At 47.8% G+C, this 24,334-nt stretch overlaps 1 protein-coding gene across 1 annotated transcript in view; it reads left to right on the top strand.

The window, feature by feature from the left end:
* Window positions 1–24,334, top strand: part of TNPO1 (transportin 1) — a 1,561,564-nt gene that overhangs the window by 818,676 nt on the left and 718,554 nt on the right. Inside the window, exon 11 of the mRNA XM_086960799.1 lies at window positions 1,280–1,432. Coding sequence (XP_086816925.1) covers window positions 1,280–1,432 — 153 coding nt within the window. The remainder of the gene's footprint in view (window positions 1–1,279; window positions 1,433–24,334) is intronic.

The following is a 24,334-nucleotide window of genomic DNA, read 5'->3' as shown; positions in this document are numbered from 1 at the left end:
AATAACACAATCTCCATATAGAGCTCCTTACTTCTATACCAATAGATACAGAAGTATTGATACAGTAGGGCAGTGGAGTGTCCAATTGTTGCACAAGCTCATAATAATTTGGTCTGGGTGGCAGGGGTCTGATGACATCCGAGAATGTAATGTAGACATGGCACTACTTCTTCATCATTTGTCAGACTTTTTCAAATCGTATTTTGTTTGGTTTAAACAATATAAATGTCGATATGATATGTACGGCTCTTGACAAAATAAAGTCTGTTTTGAAGAAAAAATAAACACTAATTCTACCCGACCACCATCGGTTTTGGTGTTGCTGCATACCCACCTTAACTGTACTCCAAGGAAGATCATCTCCTAACAGATAATGGGTCTCTTCTTAACCGTGGGTATCTAAACTATTCTGTGTGACAAACTCTACATGTCAAATTTCTGTGCATACCTGGTGGAATTGGCTACGCTTACTGCATGTAACTCATAACTCTAGCAGCCAAACTTTATCAGTGAAGACTATCCTGTATGGCACAAGTTGAATGTCTACCTATGAAAGAAGAAACCTCCCTTATTATGCCACCTGCTCGTATACTAGAATCTTAGTAATTTCAAACACATTCTCGATTCTTAATCATTTAAACACTTACACTGCACAATCTGATCCTGACCACTTACTAATCCTCCCAACTCCCGTGCTAACATTAGACATGTTAAAGGGGTCTTAAGACTAACTATTGACGTTATTTGGTTTAACTTTATGGTGATTTATATGTATAGCCTGATTAAACCACTCTTTTGTTCATTGTATAACTAACTGCTTTATGCAGCTGCTTTTACGAGAAAAATCAATGTCATTGAAAGTAGCTCTCTATTTTGACTTTGATCCTTTTATTAATGTATCTCTTTGATATGTTTATTGAATCCCTCGTTGGGAAATATCTGACTGACCGTAATTGTAACAGTAGTTTACTTTATTGTTTTTGTTTATTTCTTCTTTCATTTCATATACTGTTCTTATGGTAATCATGAACAATTGAATAAAACTGCTTGAAATGAAGACTAAATGTAGCTTTTAGCTCAAAATAGCTGGATGTTTGCTCATATTCTCCTCTACTGTGGATGCCATTTCACTTGGTGTTAGGTGCATGGAAACTACAGCCATTTCCACAGATGCTAACTATTATAGGGAGGTTAAATTGAGAAACACATTTATACTCACTCCTTAACTTCAGGATCATGAATACCTTTTGCAGTTTTTGATGTTCTTTTATTTTTACAGGGAAATGCTCAGCTGCAGCATTGGATGTCCTTGCCAACGTGTTTAGAGATGAGCTTTTACCTCATATTTTACCACTTTTGAAAGAACTACTGTTTCATCCTGAATGGGTAATAAAAGAATCTGGAATCCTGGTTCTTGGAGCAATTGCTGAAGGTAGGTAAAGGTGTATTATACAACCTCTTTATCACCTAGTTCACGTGATATTGAAATAAATGTAAGGCTACAGAAATGTTTATTTGGTAAAAGCATGCCTTAACGTATGGTGAAATACTGGGACATCCTGTTTAAGGAACAACCAAAACCACAAGAAATGTTACAGCATTTGCAGTTTAATGCACATTGCAAACATGATTTTTGTTCCTATTTCTGTCGGTTTCAAACGTTTTGTCCTATTACTGTGTGTCAGACCCTGTTAGTGTGGCTACTAAGAACGAAAGGGCTGCAGTTGTGTAGGTTGGGGTTGTTTGCCTATGGTGTCCTGGGGTCCATCCTATTATGTATTTGCAAAGGGGGACAAATTCATTCTTTCCACACTTGAACTGTGTAACAACGGTGAACAGTCAAGGTCTGCGCAAGGAGGTAGTGTGGGGGACAGGGACTCAGAACCTAAACAGTTAAACTGGCATAGTGAGTCACGGTCCAGCCGAGTACCAGCCTTAGTAATAAAAAATAAGAGTACTTTAACATTACAGCAGTAATAGGGGTTAAGCTACAGTCACATCTGTAAAGCAATAGACAAGTAGGCTATTCCTTCTACAATCTACAGTGACCCAACAACTCCTGTAGTGCCCCCAGTGTATAGAGTATTTATGAAGAATTAGGCATCTGTTTTCTAGAACTCTACTTGGACAATAGTGGTGCGCTCTTTGGAGTTGCAGCTTTTTGACAGTGGGCGCAGGATCATGGGCAGGGGCCTCATCTCTCAGAACTAGCAGCTGAGAACAAACAGCATAACAGGCTTTGGCAGTGGTTATCTTTCTTCAGTAGTTGCTGCCTCCAGGCTTTTGGGAAGGTCCTCCGTGACAAGTTTGTTGGTCAGACAATATTCTGATGCAGTGGTCACACTGCAGGGATGCCGGACAGAACACTTGAATCAGGTTATCGATGCTTCACCTACAAGAGCCACTTGGAGGCTGGGTGACCGTCACAGTTCGGGTCAATGCTGGTTATGCATCTCATAAAAGTCGACTTGTGTGGGTACTCCGCACGCTGGAAACCTGGTTAGTATCCTCCTTGTGCATGGTCTTTCCTCCTGAACGTCCAGGCACTCTGCTTCACTCTTCAGCAGGTAAGCATGCTTCTAGGGATTAGGGATACCCACAGTTTCTGTAGCAAGTTGTGCAGACTCTAAGAAATATACCCTCACATCTGGGATGCTGGCTAGCATGTAGACAACATCCCTGAAGTTCAGCTGCTTTTCAAGTTCTCCACCGAGCACTCCCTTCCTTGGTCAAAAAGAACTTAAAGCTGGAACAAAGTGGGATGACTTGGGTCACAGCTTTATCCTCCTTTTCCTGACAGGAGATGTTCATTTGTTTGTCTGAAGTTCAGAAATTGATTTGGAGTGGTTCCTTTTAAAATATATTTTTCTGGCACAGTGTAAACAGCCTTTGCAAAGTGATGGCTCTCGCATCAGGTATTGATGCCTTGCACCAAGCAGGAGTATTCCAATGCTGACACACTGAAATGTGAAGACTAAGTTGTTGTCATCACCTTCCACAAGCTGGAATCGGGAGAAAGCCAAAACATCCTTCTCTTTAAAAGCACTACCAGCTGATTTACTGTCATTCCGCTACCATCAACAAAATGGTAGGGTTCAGTAAGGACTAATTGGAAATTGCCAACTGAAATATGCTCAAAGAAGTTCTAATGGTAGCTGTGTCTCCAACCTCCCATACTGAACCAGAAAAGTGGTCTGGTCCATATTAGAAATGCACAAAAAATCAGTTTGCTGCTGCCACTGCTTCATATTAGCAAGTTAGAACATGTACAAACATATTATTAGGCTTTCCTGTTTTCAGTTTCTATTTTTGGTAAATTCTGGTGGTTTTTTTCAGTGTTTTCGAGTGATTTCAATATGTTAACAAAACAGTGGTTATCTGTGGGTTCGAGGCATGTGGGCTGCTAAATTCATATCTGTGCATAGATGGCCGCCTAGTGTTGGGTCCGGATGATTGCACATTGTTGTCCTGGAAGAGTCTTCGAAGTATCACGAGATAGGTGGCTCCTCCCCTGGACTACAGTGTGCATGGGCATCGACTCCATCCTCAGATTGTTTTTTTCCGCCATTGGGTTCGGATGTCTTTGAATTCCCGCTTGTCTGAATCAATAGAAAACTTTCTTGAGACCAAAAGGTCTTTAGCCTAATACGTCGGTATAGTCTTGCGTTCGGTCTTAGTTCTTCCAGCTCGGTTCCGAGCCGGATTCTCTACACCCGCGTGCTCTCGGCGCGGAAGGCCCAGTCGACGCTCCAGACCTATCGACCGTTTATCATGGAACGAAGTCCATTCACGAGATGTCCCGTCTGCAACTCGAAGTATCCCCACATCGACGTCCACCCGGTGGGCAACAAGTGTCTGTCGCCGGACCACGATGAGGACAAGTGTATGTCTTGTTCGCGCTTCAGGTCCAAGAAGACGCTTAAGCTTCGACGAGCTGCGTGCCAGGAGGCCCAGCATGCTGCACCGGCGCCTGTGGACATCTTCGATGCAGGGGATGTCGAGGACGAATCTATCCAGGACATTTCTGAATCGTAACCCCGCGTCGGACGTAGACTACGACTACGACGCGGATGCAGAGATGTTCGAGGCCGAAGAAGTCGTCGACGAGGTAGGGGACGACGACGGGGCCCTCAGGGCCATGGAGGATAGCTCGGATGGGGAGCTTCCTCAAACTGACTCTGGGGCAGTGCCAATTTATGAGGCTCAGGTCGAGGGATCGCCTTCGGGCCTTCCCCAAGATCTCACTATGGGTTCTACGGCCCCGCCTTCGGGCTCGGCCACGGACATTGCTGTCGAGCCACTCCCTGGCAAAACGAAACCGAAAGCGAAACCTACAGTCTCGTCTCCAGATACTGTGCAGGTGCCGTCCTCGAAACCGAAAGTGCGCATCGCTTTGGTCGGCTCCAAGGCCTCGGAGACCTCGGCGTCAAAGAAGCCGAAGGTGGCTGTCGAGCCGTAGGCTCAAGTCAAGGGCGTCGAGACGAAGTCTACCGCGCCGAAGACTAAAGTGAAGGTGGTCGAGCTGAGCGCGCCGGCGCCGAATACGGTCGACGCCGGTAAAAGCCTCAGCGACCCGAAGGCGGCTGTCGGTGACCCGAAGAAGCGGCTGGATGAGCCGAAGGTTCTCGCGACTCCACGTCAGCAGGACATGGCCAAGGGCACCGCGCCCCGAGAGTCTACTCCAGGTGTCACCTCGAGGGATTCCATTGAACCGGCGCGCCCATTCGCCGCGTTCACCAAGAAGGTGACGGACTCCCTGCCGCGCATCAGGGACGGGACCGCGTCAGTCGGTCCGAAGGATCCTCCGCCTACGAAACCGGTGGAGAAACCACTTAAGGCGTCCACGCCCATCCATTTCATGTTGCCGCCGAAGACGGCGCCGAAGGCTTTCGCTCCTAAGGCAGTCGCCAGCGTGCCCGAAAAGGTCTCCTCGGCGCCGAAGTCGTCAGCGGTGGTCCCCGGCCCGCGACCTCGACGACCTTCAGTGGACAAGCATCAGGAACACTTCATCGATGCCGAAACAGGCAAGCTTTCCCTCCACAAGCGGAAAATCGCCCCAGAACGCCCAATGGAGTCTTACAAGATCCCTCTCAAGAAAAAGAAGGACTCTGTTTTCACTCCAGCCTTGGTGGAACCACTTTCCCCACAGACTCATAATGTTTCCCCCAATTACTCGGATGTGGACCCTGGAGAGGGGGATGATGAGGATGAGTACAGTTATCCTGTCTATACAGACCCTGAGGATACCAACGAACCCTGGGCAGCTGGTGGTGACCCAGGGGATCCTCAATCAGGACAAGACCCTCAACTTTTTTCTGCAAAAACGTCCCCTACAGAAGACTCGGCAGCTTTCAATGAGCGGGCAGCTAACAATCACAACGTACAGCTCCATGCTGACCCTGTGGATGTCGATTTCCTTTTTGATACCTTCTCAGTATCAGAAAAAACTGTTAAAACTCTGCCTATGCTGAAAGGTGTTTTAAAGCATGCTGCTGAGAACCTACCAGGGCGAGGGTGATAAACCCTAGGATTGAGAAGAAATACAAGTCAGCGCCTACTCATCCTACCTACATCAAATGACAGTTGCCTCTGTACTCTCTTGTTGTCTCGAATGCCCGGAAGAGGGCTAATTCTCAGACTACGGGTGATGCTCCTCCCCAGACAAAGAATCCAAGGTCTTTGAGGCATCGGGGAAGAGGGTAGCAGCACAGGCAGCCAACATCTGGCGCATTTCTAACACACAAGCGCTTCTGGCGCGCTATGACAGGGCACACTACGACACACTGGAGACCCTGTTGCAGCACCTGCCTGATAAATACAAGGAGGCGGCTGAGATGCTGATTCAGGAAGGGAAGTTAATCTCTAACGCTTCAATTAAGTGCGCTCTGGACGCAGCTGATACCGCTGCCAGAGCTATAAACACCAGTGTTATGCTACGGCGACATGCCTGGCTGAGAATCTCTGGATTTAAGCCAGAAATCCAAACCACCATCCTTAACCAAACAGTCGCCCCAGATCACCTGTTTAACCCGGAGGTTGACACCACCCTAGAAAAGATAAAAAAGCACACGGAGACTGCGAAATCCATGGGTGCCTTACAGTCCCAGCAGTTTCGGGGTGGGTCTTTTCGTCGCTCAAGCACTAGAGGCGTTTCCAGGGGCCAGCTCTCCCGGTCCACGCAGTACTACAAGGGCAACACTCAGTCCACATACACCAACAAGAGTCGAGGTGGATATCGTGGTAACAGCGCCAAGGGCAGAGGTTGTGGAAACAGCAGCTCCAGATCCTCTGCCACCAGCAAACAGTGACGCCTTGTCACTGCCCCACGACCATACAACACCGGTTGGGGGGGAGACTCCAGCAGTTCCTGCCCGTCTGGAAGTCCATCACCACAGACAGGTGGGTCAGGAAACTTATCCAATACGGTTATTGTCTGGAGTTAAAATCCACTCTACCCAACATGCCCCCAAGACACCGTCCTATGTCGGCCGAGCATTTGCACTTATTGCAGCAGGAAGTCACCGTTATGCTGCAAAAAGGAGCAATAGAGCTCGTTCCTATCCAAGAAAGAGGCACAGGGGTGTACTCCCTGTACTTCTTAATACCAAAGGACGGGTCCCTCAGGCCCATTCTGGACCTCAGGCCACTCAACCATTACATCCTGTCGGAGCACTTCCATATGCTGACCCTGCAGCAAGTGTTCCCGTTAATCTGTCAGGGGGATTTTCTCGCAACGTTGGACCTAAAGGATGCGTACTTTCACATTCCACTGCACCCTTCACACAGGAAATACCTCCGGTTCACCATACAAAACCAGCACTACCAGTTCAAGGTTTTGCCTTTCGGTGTCACCACGGCACCCAGGGTGTTCACAAAGTGCTTGGCGACAGTGGCGGCGCATCTCAAAAGACGGAACATCCACGTCTACCCTTATCTGGACGACTGGCTCATCCAGGCAAAGTCAGCCCAGCAGTGTGCCGCCCACATGTCACACACCATTCACCTCCTGCACGATCTGGGATTCTCGCTGAATTACCTAAAATCCCACCTCCAACCCGCCCACATACGGCAGTATCTGGGTGAGACCATAAACCCTCTGGCAGCCACAGCACAGCCAAATTCAGTGAGGGTCAGCAGCATTCAATTGCTGATACAGAAGTTCAGACCTCAACACTCGCTTCCAGCAAGAGTGTTCATGCAGTTGATAGGCATGATGGCCTCCTGCATTTCCATAGTCCCGCACGCGAGACTACATATGCGCCCGCTTCAGGAGTGCTTAGCACGTCAGTGGACTCAGGCTCACGGGCAGTTGAAAGACCTAGTGTTGGTGAGCGGTCGGGCATACAACTCTCTGCATTGGTGGAATCCATGAAACCTTTGCAAGGGCCGACTGTTCCAAGAGCCTGTGCCACAGATCATCCTGACAACGGACGCCCCTCTGCAGGGATGGGGAGCTCATGTACTCCATTACACAGTGCAGGGACTATGGACGCTACAGCAACGGAAGATGCACATCAATGTTCTCGAACTGATGGCGATCTTCATGGGACTCAAAGCCTTCAAAGTACATCTGTGCAACAAGGTCGTGTTGATCCGGACGGACAACATGACAGCCATGTACTACATTCAAAAGCAGGGAGGAACACACTCTCCGCAGCTGTTTCATCTGGCTCAGAACATGTGGAAGTGGGCCATTCAGAGGAACATTTTCCTCATGGCAGAACACCTCCCGGGCAAGGACAATCAGAAGGCGGACCTGCTCAGCAGGCACAGCCCCCAAATGCACGAGTGGGAGATACATCCATCAGTCCTCCACCCGTACTTCCAAAGGTGGGGTCATCCAGAGATAGACCTGTTCGCCACAAGGGAGAACGCAAAATGCCAAAGCTTCGCCGCCAGGTTCCCACACCCACAGTCGCAGGTCAATGCGATATGGTTGAACTGGTCAGGCAAATTTGCGTACGCTTTTCCCCCAGCACCTCTGATACCGCTGGTGGCACGCAAGCTCAGGCAGCACTCGATGACTCTCATCCTGGTTGCTCCAACGTGGGCTCGCCAACCATGGTACACCACGTTTCTAGAACTGTCCGTGGAACCGCATCAGAGGCTACGTCTCACGCCCAGCCTTCTGACGCAGAGCCATGGCGACATTCAGCATCCAGATCCGCAACAGCTCAACCTGGCGATCTGGCTCCTGAAGTCTTAGTTTGCTACCTGCACTTGCCTTCTGACTGTATGGACATCATTCGGGAGGCAAGGAAGCCCACCACCAGAGCATGCTATGCGGCAAAATGGAAGCGGTTTGTCGTTTATTGTGCAGACCACAACATTAACCCGCTAGATGCGTCTATTCAGAATATCATCTGTTACCTTTTCCATCTGTACAAATGTAATCTGGCCTATGCTTCCATTCGCATACATCTATCTGCGATGGCCGTTTATCTCCAGAACAGTCAGCACCTCTCACTCTTCAGAGTGCCTGCCATTAAGGCCTTTCTAGAAGGACTCAAACGAGTCATTCCTCCGCGGACTCCACCAGCTCCAGAGTGGAACCTCAATTTGGTCCTCACCCGGCTGATGGGTCCTCCCTTTGAACCACTGCATTCCTGCGAGATTCAATTCTTGACGTGGAAAGTGGCTTTCCTCATAGCGATTACGTCGCTACGGCGAGTTAGTGAACTGCAAGCCCTAACTATCCAAGAGCCGTTTATTCAAATTCATTCTAACAGGGTAGTGCTTTGCTCTAACCCTAAATTCCTTCCCAAGGTCGTGTCTCAATTCCATATCAACCAGACTATTGAATTGCCTGTTTTCTTCCAAAATCCTGAGTCATTGGCGGAGGGAATGCTCCACACCCTTGACGTTAAAAGGGCCCTGATGTATTACATCGATAGGACCAAGGATTTTAGGAAGACTAAGCAACTCTTTGTTGCCTTTGCACCACATCACAAAGGTAACCCCATTTCCAAGGCTGGTATTGCTAGGTGGATCGTTAAATGTATCCAGATCTGCTATCTGAAAGCCAAACGTACTCTCACCATTCCACCAAGGGCCCACTCCACCAGAAAGTTGGGGGCCTCTATGGCATTCCTTGGAAATATTCCTTTGGAAGACATATGTAGAGCAGCCACATGGTCTACCACACAAACATTTACAAAGCATTATTGTGTTGATGTGCACTCCAAACAGCAGGCAGCTGTATGGCAGGCTGTTCTCAAAACACTTTTCCAAACTGCTGCAGCTGGCACGGGCGGCCGCCGTTAATGGAGGGACTGCTATGTATTCTATGCACAGATATGAATTCAGCAGCCCACATGCCTCGCACCGAATATGCTACTTACCAGTATGCATCTGTTCTTGGCATGTAGGGCTGCTGACATTCATATCGCCCGCCCTCATCCCCGGCGCCCGTAGCAGCTGCTGAATTCACACATACTTCTAGCATGGTCATCATTCACTTAGTTTCACTCCATCTTGGCCACAATGGCTAAAAACAATCTGAGGATGGAGTCGATGCCCATGCGCACTGTAGTCCAGGGGAGGAGCCACCTATCTCGTGATACTTCAAAGACTGTTCCAGGACAACAATGTGCAATGCTCCGGACCCAACACTAGGCGGCGATCTATGCACAGATATGAATGTCAGCAGCCCTACATGCCAAGAACAGATGTTTACTGGTAAGTAGCATATTCATTACACTTATTCGTTTCCTATTAAAAACAGAAACAGTGTTTTTCAGGTGTTTATGGAACGTTTTGCATTTATTATTGCTTGCTTTGTGCACTGATAGCCCATGGTATATAGACAGTGTACGTATAGTATATATGAAGTCCAAATAGTGTAGTACACCATACAATACTTCTTCAGTGAGTCTTTGGTCATGTGCGCTCACTCTCAACATTGGCACTGGAGAAGGGCAACGCCAGAACAGCCAGTACACAATTTAACTCTGGCCACTGATATAGCTTTCTATTACAATACTGGCGCACTTGAAGATGCGATTCTCAGGGCAAGTTCTGCAACAATTTTATTGAGCTGGGCGCTTATGCCTTCTGAGTTATTGAAGTGGTCAAAAATTAAGCAGCACTTCTGAAACTACGGAAGAAATTCCCCTTTACGGAAGGGATCTAGAACGTGTACCACAGTGAGGTTTCATTGACTTCAAATGCCATGATTGGTGAAGGTACATTTCTATGCATCGCTGCAAGCCATTTCTCATACATCGTAAAATAAAAGTTTCTGAATTGCTCTTTATCATTGCTTTGCTTTCCAAGTGGCAAGCACTTTAACATGGAACATGTTGCAGTGCCAAAGTCACTAAAGGTGTCGCCCAGCCTACTCTGCAGATGTTTCACATATACACCAATTATGCTGAACACTTGGCAGACAAGGGTGTCTATCAATATGCGACCAAAGATCCTAACAATTTTTGCCTTTGGCATCATCGCTCAGGAAAAACTCTGTAAATCATCGCCACATAGATAATATCGCATTCCTAGCCCTCGGACTGAGAACCATCAGCTAAGGGACACAGTTGGGATGACTCTTTCTTTGATGCCACACAAAGCACGAAATAATAAATATTTGCATTGTAGTTCCTGTGCATAAGAAAAAAGTGCACAAGAATGGACTAAAAAGTCAATCACATTCCTCATTAACTCTGAAGATTGTAAAGATGCTTTCAGCATACCATCTAACTAGTGGCAAGGATCTCTTACAGGGAAGCACTTCAGCTCGGGTATCAATTGTGACAGGTCATCACACAAAATGTTCATATGTATAGCTGAATCAGTGCAAATATGAACAATATCACTCCAATCCTTGTTTAACTAGGAGAGAACCTTTTTTGTAGAGAATTCCAAGTGACACTGCATTCAATGTTTTCCATAAGTCTGGTGTTATGTTTTCACCACTATCCGAGCTGCTTGGTGATTTCGCTCTTTTCACATGTACTTGTCACTATACCTGTCTTCAAAGAATCAATCAATCATCAATCATAGACATTTATAGAGCGCACTACTTACCCGGAGGGTCTCAAGGCGCTTGGGGGGGGGGGGGGGGGGGGAGTGCTGCTACAGCTCGAATAGCCAGGTCTTGAGCTTCTTCCTGAAGGAGAGGTGGTCTTGGGTCAGGCGCAGGTCGGGAGGGAGTTCCAGGTCTTGGCGGCCAGGTAGGAGAAGGACCTTCCTCCTGTTGTCGTTCTTCGGATGCGGGGGACGGCGGCGAGGGCGTGGCTGGCTGATCGGAGATGTCGTTTGGGAGCGTAGAAGTTGATGCGGTTGTTGAGGTAGCTCGGGCCTTGATCGTGTAGGGCTTTGTGTGCGTGGGTGAGGAGGCGGAAGGTGATTCTTTTGTTGACGGGGAGCCAATGCAGGTCTCTCAGATGTCCGGAGATGTGGCTGTGTCGTGGGATGTCGAGGATGAGTCTGGCTGAGGCGTTCTGGATCCGCTGGAGTTTCTACTGGAGCTTGGCGGTGGTTCCGGCGTAGAGGGCGTTGCCGTAGTCCAGTCGGCTGGTGACGAGGGCCTGGGTGACCGTCTTCCTGGTCTCGGTGGGGATCCACCGGAAGATCTTCCGTAGCATGCGCAGGATGTTGAAGCACGACGAGGAGACGGCGTTGACTTGTCTGGTCATGGTGAGGGAGGAGTCCAGGATGAAGCCCAGGTTGCGTGCGTGGTCTGTCGGTTTAGGTGCGCTGCCCAGGGCGGGGGGCCACCAGGAGTCGTCCCAGGCGGAGGGCGAGGAACCCAGGATGAGGACTTCCGTCTTGTCTGAGTTCAGTTTCAGGCGGCTGGTCGTCATCCACTCGGCTACGTCTTTCATCCCTTCGTGAAGGTTGGCTCTGGCGGCGGCGGGGTCGTTGGTCAGGGAGAGGATCAGCTGGGTGTCGTCAGCGTAGGAGATGATGTTGAGGTTGTGTTGGCGTGCGATGGCCGCGAGGGGGCTCATGTAGACGTTGAAGAGGGTGGGGTTCAGCGAGGATCCTTGAGGGACGCCGCAGATGACTCTGGTGGCCTCTGACTTGTACGGTGGTAGACGGACTCTCTGTGTTCTTCCGTCGAGGAAGGAGATGATCCATTCCAGTGCCTTCTCCTGGATTCCGACGTTGCTGAGGCGCTGCACTAGGGTGCGGTGGCAGACAGTGTCGAATGCCGCGGAGAGGTCTAGGAGGATGAGGGCCGCTGTTTCTCCGTTGTCCATCAGGGCTCGGATGTCATCGGTGGCAGCGATGAGGGCGGTCTCTGTGCTGTGGTTGGCTCGGAAGCCAGACTGAGAGGGGTCCAGGGATCCATTCGTCTCGAGGAAGGCGGCCAGCTGTTTGTTGACGGTCTTCTCGATGACTTTGGCTGGGAACGGGAGGAGCGAGATGGGGCGGTAATTCTTGAGTTCGGTGGGGTCCGCTGTAGGTTTCTTTAGTAGGGCGCTGAGTTCGGCGTGCTTCCAGCTCTCCGGGAAGGTGGCGGTGTCGAAGGAGGTGTTGATGATGTCTCGCAGGTGGGTTGCGATGACAGTGTCGGCCTTGTTGAAGACGTGGTGAGGGCAGGGGTCGGTCGGAGATCCGGAGTGGATGGAGTTCATCATGCGGATGGTGTCTTCGGTGCTGATCGGAGTCCAGGCGCGGAGGGTGGTGGTGGGGGGCGGTGGTTCGGTTGTGGCGTGCGTCGGTTGAGTGCTGAAGCTGTTGTGTATGTCCGCGATCTTGTTGTGGAAGTAGGAGGCGAGGGAATTGCAGAGGTCTTGCGATGGGGTGATGTCGTTGTTTCCGGCGTTGGGGTTGGAGAGCTCTTTGACGATGTTGAAGAGTTCCTTGCAATTGTGTGCGTTGTTGTCCAGCCGGTCCTTGAATGCAGTTTTCTTGGTGGCGCGGATCAGTTGGTGGTGCTTCCGGGTGGCAAGCTTGAGGGCGGTCATGTTGTCACGGTGTTGGTTCCCTTCTCCAGGCTTTCTCGAGGGCTCGGCAGTTCTTCTTGGAGCTCTTGAGTTCGTCGGTGAACCATGGGGCCTTCTTGCTGCCGGGTCTGCTGGGCGGGGTCCTCAGTGGGGCGAGTTCGTCCGCGCAGTTGTTGATCCACTTCGTGAGGTTGTCGGCGGCCTGGCTGGGGTTCGCTGAGCTGGCGGGGGGGTGCTGGCTCAGGGAAGTGGCGAGCTGGTCGGCTGTGATCTTGTTCCAGCTTCTTCGAGCAACCGGTTGCTGGTGGTGGTGGATCGTCGTTCTTCTGAAGGTGAAGTGGACGCAGCTGTGGTCCGTCTAGTGGAGTCCAGTGGCGTGGCTGAAGACGATGTCTTTGCTGGATGAGAAGACGGCGTCGAGTGTGTGTCCGGCGAGGTGGGTGGGGGTGGACACAATTTGCTTGTGTCCGAGGTTGGCGAGGTTGTCGAGCAGGGTGATGGTGTTGCGGTCGTTGTTGTTCTCCAGGTGGAAGTTGAGGTCCCCCAGGAGGATGTAGTCAGCGGAGGGGAGGGCATGCGGGCTGACTAAGTCGGCGATATCCTCGCTGAATTGTGTGCGTGGTCCCGGGGGTCGGTAGATCAGGGTGCCTCTGAGGGTGGTCTTCGGGTCGGTGCGGATCTGGAAGTGTAGGTGTTCAGCGGTTTTCAGGGTGTCCTCGGTGTTGGTCGTGATGTGGATGGTGTCCCTGTGGATGATAGCGATGCCTCCTCCCGTCTGTTTGAGGCGGTCTCTTCGGGTGATCTTGTATCCCTCTGGGATGGCGATGGCGATGTCGAGCGCTGAGGAGTCGTTCATCCAGGTTTCCGTGAGGAAGGCGACGTCAGGAACTGTGGTGTCGAGGAGGTTCCAGAGTTCGATGGCGTGCCTGTGGATGGAGCGGGTGTTGAGCAGGATGCACTCGAGGTGGTTGCTGCTGGTGTTCGGCTTGGCGGGTACTGGTGCGGGGCAGGTCCGGATGCAGGAGAACTTGCAGGCGTGGCAGCTGAAGGGTCCGTGGGTGCGCCTCGGAATGGCTCGGTAGCATCCAGGGATCCCGCCGGTGTTGATTGCAATGAGTTCGGTGGCGTTGTAGGACAGTCGGGTCGTCTTCCGTCGGTGGGGGCCAGGGGTTCGGGCGCTGGGCGCGGTCCAGGCGCGGACGGGCGCAGACGGGCTTACCTTTGGCGCGCTCTTGTTATCGCTCAAAAACATAAATTCAAAAAATGCAAATTAAGTAATAAACGCGTCGACAAAAGGACTGCTTAACTCAATACACAGTGCATGAATTTTTACTGAATATATGCGAAAAGTTTGGTTTTTTTATTACTTAATTTGCATTTTTTTAATTTATGTTTTTGAGCGATAACAAGAATAGGATCCATGCTGTATTAGACTAGGGAACGCTCAAAAAAATGTTTTTATGCATGATACCATTTGTTGTGAATTTTACTTGAATGTTTTTTACCATGAAATAAAATATTGAGAGAAAGAAAACTATCTTAGTGTGGAGTAAAAATTAGTGCCTATATAACCTGTCAGTTCAGCCAGTTATATAATACATTATTAGTAGACCAGTTGGTCACTAAGCTGCAGTACGACACAGAAAGGAATCTTGTCTTTGTCATTACTTGTCACTATACCTTGCATTGAATGTTTGAAGCCTGAGGTGTTGACAATTCACCTACTATCAATGCCGACTCACTAGAAACTGGGGGGGGAATGTATTAATGTTTTTTACCCATTCTCTGTGGGTAAATGTGATAACACATACTAGTAAATAGTCTTATGAAACAAGCCATTTTACCTATCAGCGAAAGAATCAAACACAGCTAAAATATCAAATATGATTTTGATATTTCCTGATTCTCTACGGTCTATAAAATAATTAAACAAGACCTAAATCATGCTTCTAAACCCTGCATCTTTAGACCAAAGACCTCAAACCTGAAAAAAGGAAAATTAAACAATATTTCAGTTGCATCCCTAAACAACAAACTCAAGCAGAACAATGTTAGCTCAATTTTTCTTACTGCTAGCTTGTATAAAAAAGTTACACAGTATTGGCCCCTTGAGGAAGAAAAAAAAATGACTTTCACTTTCATTTTCCTTTCTTTGAATGGCATTTAGTTTGTGGTTGTGCAGGTGTTTTTTCAGTGTTTATATGTTTTCACTGATGAGTGCTATTGCTCTTTCAGTGGGGTTTTATCAGTTATTATAGGTTTAAACCTAAAACCAGACAGCCTACATATTATGCCAATAAGGAGAGCACTCCCCTTCCTGGTTACATAACAGGTTCTCGACCTTAAATCACAATGGACCAAGCCTATGTCTCCTCACACTTGATAGATTTGATTGCCAAATAGGCCAACAAAAAGCTGGGTGCCAATTTCACATGCATTCGGGGGGATCCTGGCCAGTTATACAAGCCAGTTTGCCATGCTGGGGACATAAAAATGTTTTTCTATCTTTTGCTAAAGGCGTTTATCATTTGTATGTGTTTACATAGTTATTTTACTGGTCGCTGAATGTTGGAGTGTCTCTAATTCATTATGGTAACTGTCAGTTCACTCTGCTTATAGAGACCATTCATCCCTCCATGTGTGGGATTGGACGGTTTTAATAATTGAGCTGCAAGGTCGAACATGAAGTCTTAAACACAGTGGGTAATGGACTAGACTTTTTTCATGAATGGGTCTGGCTCTGTAAAATCTTTACTATGACCAGAAATGTTCAAGATTCTGGCCCTCAACCTTTGATTCTTTTGAAGGACTGTTATTGTGGTATTTAAACCAGTTAGGTTTGCAACTAGTCCATAAACGTGAACTGTGTTCTTCCTGGATGTTAAGGTCCAGACTCTCATCCTTAAACTGTTGCCGTAAAGTTCACCATGCATAGAGGGACTTTTTGGGTGAAGTAGAGTAGACCATTTTTCTACTGGAAACTCAGCAGCTGGGGTTTCACCTCATTTCATTTTCCAGTATTTGAGTGATTGAAAAAGAGAGAGAAACATTTCACAAAAATGTTGCTAATTACACTTTTTGTTGGAGACACTCAACCATTTTCTGAGGCTTCGTGAACAAACATTTTAGTGAAACCAGAGTCCTAAAGTCTGTTTATTTGAGCACAATCCTTTGAATACTATTGAGCTTCTGCCCATACCCTTTTACCCTGAAGGTATCAATCCCTCTAGGAAATCACATGTTAAGATTCTTCACATGTGTACTAATGTATGGGATTTCTCCGAGATCTGCTATTTTTGCTATGGGTAAATGACTACATGTTTGGGTCTAGGATCGTTGGTGCTTCCTTACAAGGTAGAGTGTACTTTTCTTAGGAACATCCCTGAAGACTATGTTCATTAAAAGTGTGTACACTGTCTATACCCTAATCATACGGTGAACGTGAATACTAAATGAGTCATTTGAATGTTTCGCATAAGAAGAAGAAACAAAAGAGTACAATGTACTTTTAAATTGAATCAGGTCCTGCTCCCAAGGTTATGCCTCTAGCTCTAGAGAGATGTTGCCACTCTTGCTGATGTCATATTGACAGCATTACGCACCCCACAGTCCTTATCTGCGTTATTGTCCTCTGACCTAATATGCCTTACACTGAGGAAGATGTCACCTTCACTATGACAGTTCATTGATACAGATACAGACATCGGACCTTCTGTTGATAACAGGCATCTTCATAAACATGGATTCCAAAGTTGAATCGGTCGACACCTTAAATATCATGCCTTACAGCATTGGTAACTGAAACTGTTGGGCAAGTACAAGGGGAACATGGTAAACCGTGCAGGAAAGACAAATATACTAGGAAAACAGGTTAGAGCCTTTGTCATTGAGACCCAGCTTCTGTACCCGTGATACATTGAAGCCAGATAAAATACATTCTGATGGAGACTTCTAGCTGCATATTCTTCACCTTTTGAATATTTCCCTGGCGTCAAACTGGATTCATTGACGTAAATAACAAGGACCCCCTGTTAGAGCAACAGAATATGTTTGACAGGGAAAAGGACAATGTGAAAAAAAGGCATCAAATATAATAACACCAGGGAGGAAACAATGAGTGTAAAGCACACAATAATTAAAAAGTACAAAATATTTTGTTTATTTAGTATATATATACTCAAGATAAAAACATTAAAATTTTTTAACACATAATAAGATGCGACACATAACCTATTTAAACAAGCAATATAATACAAAAGATAACACCATTAATTCACAGAACAGTGGCGGACAATATTAGTCCTCTTCACATTCTGATGGAGACTTCTAGCTGCATATTCTTCACCTTTTGAATATTTCCCTGGCGTCAAACTGGATTCAGAAACTTTTCAGCAGTTCTTCTGCGCACTGGAAGGTGGTGCCATGCAGCTCCACACTCAGTTCCACTCCGTAAGTGCCATGGTAAGCCTATATATGAACCACTCCTGCGTGCTGTCAGTGCCTTTCTTTCTGCGCCTCCAGAAGCAGATCAGGAATTCTTTCCATATGAGACATTAGGTTGGCATTTTCTTCAGTGTGCAGGGTGTCACCCCCCAAAAATGAAAAGCTTTAAGCACTGTAGGGACTGTCACCAACAAATGTCGATGACTGTTACCCATCAGATGTGCACGGAGTTGGACAAAGACTCCAAAGCCTACAGTGATTGTGCGACGATCAACATAAAGCCATCGGGGATCGCAAGGTGAAGCTTTACATCACCAAGTGCAAAAAGACTTCCTTCCAGGATTGTTCCATGTGATGCTCTGGGTCAAAGATTCGATCTCAGCCCTGTTCTCAGTCCATGGAGCTGCTCCAAAAGCTGGTCTAAGGCACACTCTAAATCATCAGATAAGTATGAGAAACACAAGCAACCCAAGTGAGATTCTGCTTCCTCACACCACTCTTTCACCTGAGCAGGTATGGAGTCTGCATCACACTACTCGATTCTGCTCCTGAAGGCGGCCAACTTTGGAGCCGATCCTGCAGTTGGTTCAGGTACATCCTTGGTCTTTAGTTATGCCGCATTAGATCAGAGTTAAGTGCAGCCATGCTCTGGCTCGTAGGATTCCTACCGACTCTCTCTGGGCCCCAAGGAGCTAGAGGCCTTTCACCTAAAATACCACAGATGAATTAGCTCTCTGTGTCAGCTGGTTCCTCCAAACCTGTCTTGCCTCCAGCACCTGTCCCGACCCTGCTTCCGATACCATGACCTATGCTGACCCTGGGCAAATTTATGCTGATGTCGACTTCCTTAACGCCAGAAGTTGAGGCCCGATAGGTCTCGGACTCAGTCGATGCTGGTACATTCTCAACCGAAGTTGCCCTGATTCTGCCTGAGGATTCACCTTCCCTCGTTTGATTTGGTACCTACGCAGGGAAGGCCCCTCTCTTTGCTTTCCCTTTTTTTAACTGTAGGAAAATTCTCCTTTTGGCATGGTTTCCCCGGACATTTGGCTTGACTCTGAATGCAACTTTGACAGAATGTGCCCTGGGTTCCTGCTAATGAAGGTTCCCAGTGCCTGTGTTCTTTCCCAAAACTGTACCTTAGTTCACTCAATTGTCAGACTTCTGGCCCACATATAAGTTCCTTGTAAAAGGTACCAGTAGTACCAAGGACTTTGTGACCAGAGAGGGTCTATAAGGGCTTCAGCTTGTATTACGCCGCCCTAGGAGAACCCTCACCAAACACAGGAACACTGCCGCTGCAGCCTGCGTGTTTTGGTGCACTAAAAAGTGCAGAGTCTACCTGGCATGCTCCCTCTATGCCAGGCCTGCCAGCACTGCAAGAGGCATAGGTAAGTCACCCCTGCAGCAGGCCTTACAGCCCTAAGACAGGGTGCATTATACCTCCTGTGAGGGCATAACTCCATGAGTAGATATGCCCCTATAGTGTCCAAGTCCATTCTTAGACATTATAAGTGCATAGTGAAACCATACTGAGTACATGGGCTGGGAGCTTGTCAATACGAGTTCCATAGACCCATGATGGCTTCACCCAATCCCAAGATGTTGGGTACTAAACATCTCCGATTAATGATCCCACTGATGCCATTGTTGGATTCATTAATAAATGCACTCAACTGTGTTTCCTGAAAACATACCAAACACCTAGTGTGTGCCTGAGTGGTCTGTTCCAGCCTGCTACCTCTAGACATGTTTCTGACCCCTGAGGTGAGAGCCTCTTGCTCTTGTGGGTGAGAAACTAAGCCTTGTGTGGAACCGCATTAAAGGGTGGTGAGCCTCAAAGGCTTCCTGCCCTTTATTATGCTAGCCAGGACCTCTCCAGCTAGTGGCGATGCCTGCCACCATGACCAGGCCCCACTTTTGGCAGCTTGGTCGGCGGGAAAATAAGTAAGCAGGAGAAGTGTATCCCCGCTCAGCCAGGACCACCCCTAAGGTGTCCTGAGCTCAAGTGACCCCCTCCTTTGAAAGTCCTCTATATTGCTTTTGAGGATTTTAGCCAATAGGTATAGGGGTATGCTGCCTCCCCAAACGGAGTGGACATACTAATGATGTAGACATACTAAATGTAAATAGCCCACTGCCTACTAGGTTCAGCCCCTGTAATGCCCTTAAATTGAGTATTTAGGAGCACTCCTGGACCTTAATCTTCAGATTCCTGGTGACCTAAAGGAGAAGAACCGAAGAGCTGTACCAGTAGTGAAGACCCCAGAAGACAACTGACTTGGCCCCAGCCCTACCGGCCTGCCTGCAGCCCTAGAAGAAATCTACTCCAAAAAGCGACTCGTCCTGCGGGCGCTGCGACCGCCAACACCTTGGGAGGATTGCTTGCCTTATTCAAAGAGCAAGAACTCCAGCTGACAGTGGCCCTGTCTACAAAGAAACCAACAACAAGAACTCCATTGCCCTGCTGAACCGCACAACCAGACCTCCGGACCCACCTCTGCGCCCGACGCCTTTGGTCTGAGTCGAAGTGACCCATCAGACCCAAGACGGTTCTCCCAGCGCCCCTAAGCTCGAGTCCGCCCCAGAGTGACTTCTCTTGGACTCCACAACACTGTCTGCAGCCTCAAAATGAAGGGTCCCCCAACCGGCTCTGGTAAGACTTTGCAGGGTCCAAAGACATTCCTGTATCGATAGCCACCAGGCCTTGGGGAGCTCAATCAACGATTTCCCTGAGTTCTGCAGCATCTCAACTTACCTCCAGGGCCACTGGTTCCCTTTGTCTAGCTTCCTGATCCGAGGCTGCAGCCTTTGTTGGAAATCGGTGTCCTCCATTGATTTGTATTAGTTGCCTGACGCTGTGTTGGCACTCTGCACCCGGCTGCCTCTGTGCCGCTGTTGGTGTGTGTTTTGGCTGCTTCCTTGTTACCCATCTAGTGCTGGTCTAAACCTCTGGAGATTGGCCCCTATCTTCGATTTTACCTACCTTCAATCGGCACCTCTTTGAGTGCCCCCTAGTCTCCATTGATTAACATTGGGCCTCAGTGACTGAATGTGACCTCTTCACACAGCTGCCGCTGGTGGTGCAGTCTCTAAACTTGCCTGACTCTTGCTCAGTGTTGATCCTAAAACCCGAAGACTGGGATTTCAAGTCGTTCACTTACCTGTGAAATTGCATTATTGTTTTCCTTCCATAGGTTAACATTGAACTGTTTGAAAAATGCAGTGTGTCCACTTGTTATACAGAGAAACTGTGTTAATACAAAACATTTTTCTGCAACAAAATATCTTTGGTTCTAAGTAATAAACATACAAAAAGTAATATAATTGGTCTCTGATTTAGTCATTGAGTGTGTGTAATTGCATCGTCCCTGAGTGTGTACAACAAATGCTTAACACAGCCCTCTGATAAACCAAGCTGCTCGCCCACACTACCACAAGAGAGCATTAGTGCTATATACTTAATCCTTTGTAAAGCCTCTGGGGATCCACTGGACTCTGTGCACACTATACCTTCCTTTGGTACATTATATACAGGGCCAGCTTCCTACAGCAACTGATTCAGATATTGACTGTGACCTAGGTTATGAGCTTGCTCAGCCCCTACCAAGATTACAATTGGTACAAGGACCTACAGGAAGCTAGTGACCTTGATGTCCCCCCAGTACAAGTTCTCCTCTCTCCCACGGGCCAGTCAAAGAAGAATCCTCTTCCTTTGCCATGGTAATGCGTGAGGGGGTCAAAGTTCTTAACTGTCAGCTCCCCAACTTGGAGGACAAAAGTTTGACAGAGGCCCTTAATCCTTGGCGGACATCTTTGGACCCCTCCTTCCATTCAAAGAATCACTTACAGATACCTTATTGGCGGCTTGGACTAGGCAATGCTCTGGCATCCCAGTCAATCGACAAATTGCTAGACACCATTGCCCTGCTCTAGATGACCCTGCTTTTTTTCACAGAAACCCTCACCTGAAAGCAGTGGTGTAATCATCCACCAGCTCATCAAATCCCAACATATTTCCTACCACTCCCCCAGATAGGGAATCTAAGCTTGTGGAAATTTTGTGCAAAAATTTTTTTTTTCCATCTACCAGCTTGGCCCTCCTCTATCTTATGCAATCTGGTTGTTGGAACACTACTCCCACACCCTGTGGGATTCAGTGGCACACGTACTCCCTGGTGTGCCTAAAGACCTTTACCCTGTAATCTCTCTCTGAGGCAATTCAAGATGGTAGTGATGCAGCCAAGTTCATGGTTCACTGTGGCTTCTTCATCACCATTTCCATTGGGTGATCCACTGGCACCACTGTTGACATTTGCTGCAATGCGTGACTGTGATAGACTCGGTTCTCCAGCGATGTCCTGTCAGCCCTGATGGAAATACTTTTTCATGGGACTCACCTATTTGGGTACCAGGTTGATTCCACTCTCGAGCAGATCAAGGTGAGCAGGGCAACTGTTTGTTTGTTAGGCCTCTCTGCCCCACCTCACCAACAGTCCCACCACTCCTTTCACAGCTTTGACTGAGGTGTCCTTTACCACCAGCTGGTCCAGCTACCCAGAGGGAACCCCACAGTCGAGGCCAGGAAACCCACCCCAGCCCGCCCCCCGACACCCCCCCCCCCCTCCCCAAAGGTTAGCTTGCAATCCAGTCTATTTGCCTCCACCTTTGCAGCCCACCTGCTAAACCTCTTTAGCATACAACAAAAGTCATGTGCACACGTTAAGGTAGGTATATACAAATGTATTCAAAAGGTAAAGAACAGTTCGTAATCAAGTGGGAAGAAACACTCACTAGTAACTCAACCACACTTATACATATCTTAATAGAGAATGCTGAAAGCAAAGTCACTAAGCTACAAGCTGAAATCACCATTTTAGAGAAGAAAATGGAGGCTCTGGATCTCAAGGAGGCAACAGAAAAAAACGATGTCATTCTCCATGATATTCTCACAAAACACCAAAATGACATAAAAGAAAGGAAAACAAGACAACTTAAATGGGACGAGGCTGACTACAGAGAAGGCTGAGTGTTTACCTTCTAGAGGAAATACGACAAATTGGTGCAAAACGTCCAACGTGCTGATAAAGTCTCTAAAGTAGACAGTGCTTCCATGTCATCAAGCTCTACATACATCAGCAGCATGCTACTAGTGAGAGTGACCTGGAAATGCAAGTGGGTGCAGCACAAGATGGAGTACCTCGCACTTCCAATTGTTTATGCGAAATCCAGACAATCCGGCGCGAGAATCGAACCCAATAAAGGGCAGTCTCAATCGACGCAAAACCCGCAGAGGCAAGAGAGCCGGACAAGGAGGAATACAGAAGAAAGTTGAGGTCTGGTCAAGAAGTCCAGGTAGTTGATCTCTCTTCTAAACCCTTAACTGATGACATGGTTTCTCTTCTGAGTAAAGGCCTGAACTTTAATCCACATGTACGGGGAGACTCCTGTAGAGCCACAATTGATCTCATTAGGTCCATCAGGAGCCTTAAACTCAGGAAACATTTCTCCGGGATGCCCATGACTTGTAACACACTAACGACAATACAAGAAGAGAATCCCTCTAACTTTCAGAGCACCAATTATCTGAAAGATACTCACCTACTTCTATCATTAACTGATTGTGACAATCTCACGTACACCCTAGAGGATCTTTTCAATAACCTAGTTATAGACACCAACTAAACCATAGCCAGTGGACTAAAGATGAAGTCCAAATGAACACCCACTCTAACGGGCGGGAATCCTGTAGACACTTTCTATAACTTGGTCCTAGAGGATATAGAGAGGCACGATAACTAACCCAGTGCTAACACACGTAGAGGCAGGGACAACCTATCTAGGAAAGAACGTGTGGCCATGAATACCTTAAGCACCGACTGTGAGATCATAATTAGGGAGGCGGACAAAGTAGGAAATGTGGTAGTCCTGGACAGATCTAACTACCACAAAGAGATTCTTTCCCAACTTCATGATGACACTTGCTATGAGCCACTCAACTACAACCCCATGGGCCCTCTGACTATCCTTATCAATAAACACTTAACAGAATGGCATGACCTAGGAATCCTTGACAAAGATGAGGCTCTATACATGGTTTCTAGACCAGCCTTCCCATGGTTGTACACCCTCCCAAAAATTCACGAGCAAGCAGAATTCCCATCGGGTAGACCTATCTTGTCTGGCATGAGGGTAACTACTGAGAGAGACTCTCAGTACATTGACCTTTTTTTGAACCCCATGGTCCAAACCTTCCATCCTTCATACCGAACACTAAACACATCTTGAGTGTTCTGGCTGACATACAGTGGCAACCTGGCTTAGTGATGGCCACCCTGGACGTCGTATCTTTGTACACTTCAATCAAACCTGAAATGGGCTTACGAGCAGTGACTAAATTCCTGCACAACAGACTTCTAACTCTATGGCAACACACTAATATGCTGCTCTCTATGATGACCATCATCCTCAACAACAATGTGTTCATGTACGATAAACCGTGGTATAGACAGACGAAGGGAGTAGCCATGGGCTCTAAACCTTCCCCTTCTTTCGCGAACCTGTACATGGGCTCCTTAGAATCTGTGTGGGTTTGGCGCAGAAAAGGGGCACAGTGGACCAACTCTATCATCTACTGGGGGAGGTACATCAATGATTGCTTCCTCCTTTGGTCAGGTACCCAGGACAGTGTGAAAGAATTTTGTGAACACCTGAACAGTAATGACATGGATGAGGTTTACGTGTGAATCCAGCACCACCAGGGTCACCTTCCTTGACATTGAGCTATACATAAGGACATCTGCTTACATAGCCGCCTCTACCACAAGGAAACATCCTGCAATGCAGTCTTACATGCAGAGAGCTCTCACCCACCACACCAGACAGACAACATCCCCTATGGGGAGTTTGTCCGAGCCAGGCGCAATTGCAGTGAGGATCTTGAATTCCAGAAATGCATCAAGGACATGGAGATTAGGTTCGCTAATAGGGATTACAAA

The sequence above is a fragment of the Lissotriton vulgaris genome, chromosome 3_1, assembly GCF_964263255.1.
Source record: "Lissotriton vulgaris chromosome 3_1, aLisVul1.2, whole genome shotgun sequence".
Lineage (NCBI taxonomy): Eukaryota > Metazoa > Chordata > Amphibia > Caudata > Salamandridae > Lissotriton > Lissotriton vulgaris.
The sequence above is the reverse complement of the archived record's forward strand: the minus strand, read 5'-3'. Positions and strand labels throughout refer to the sequence as shown.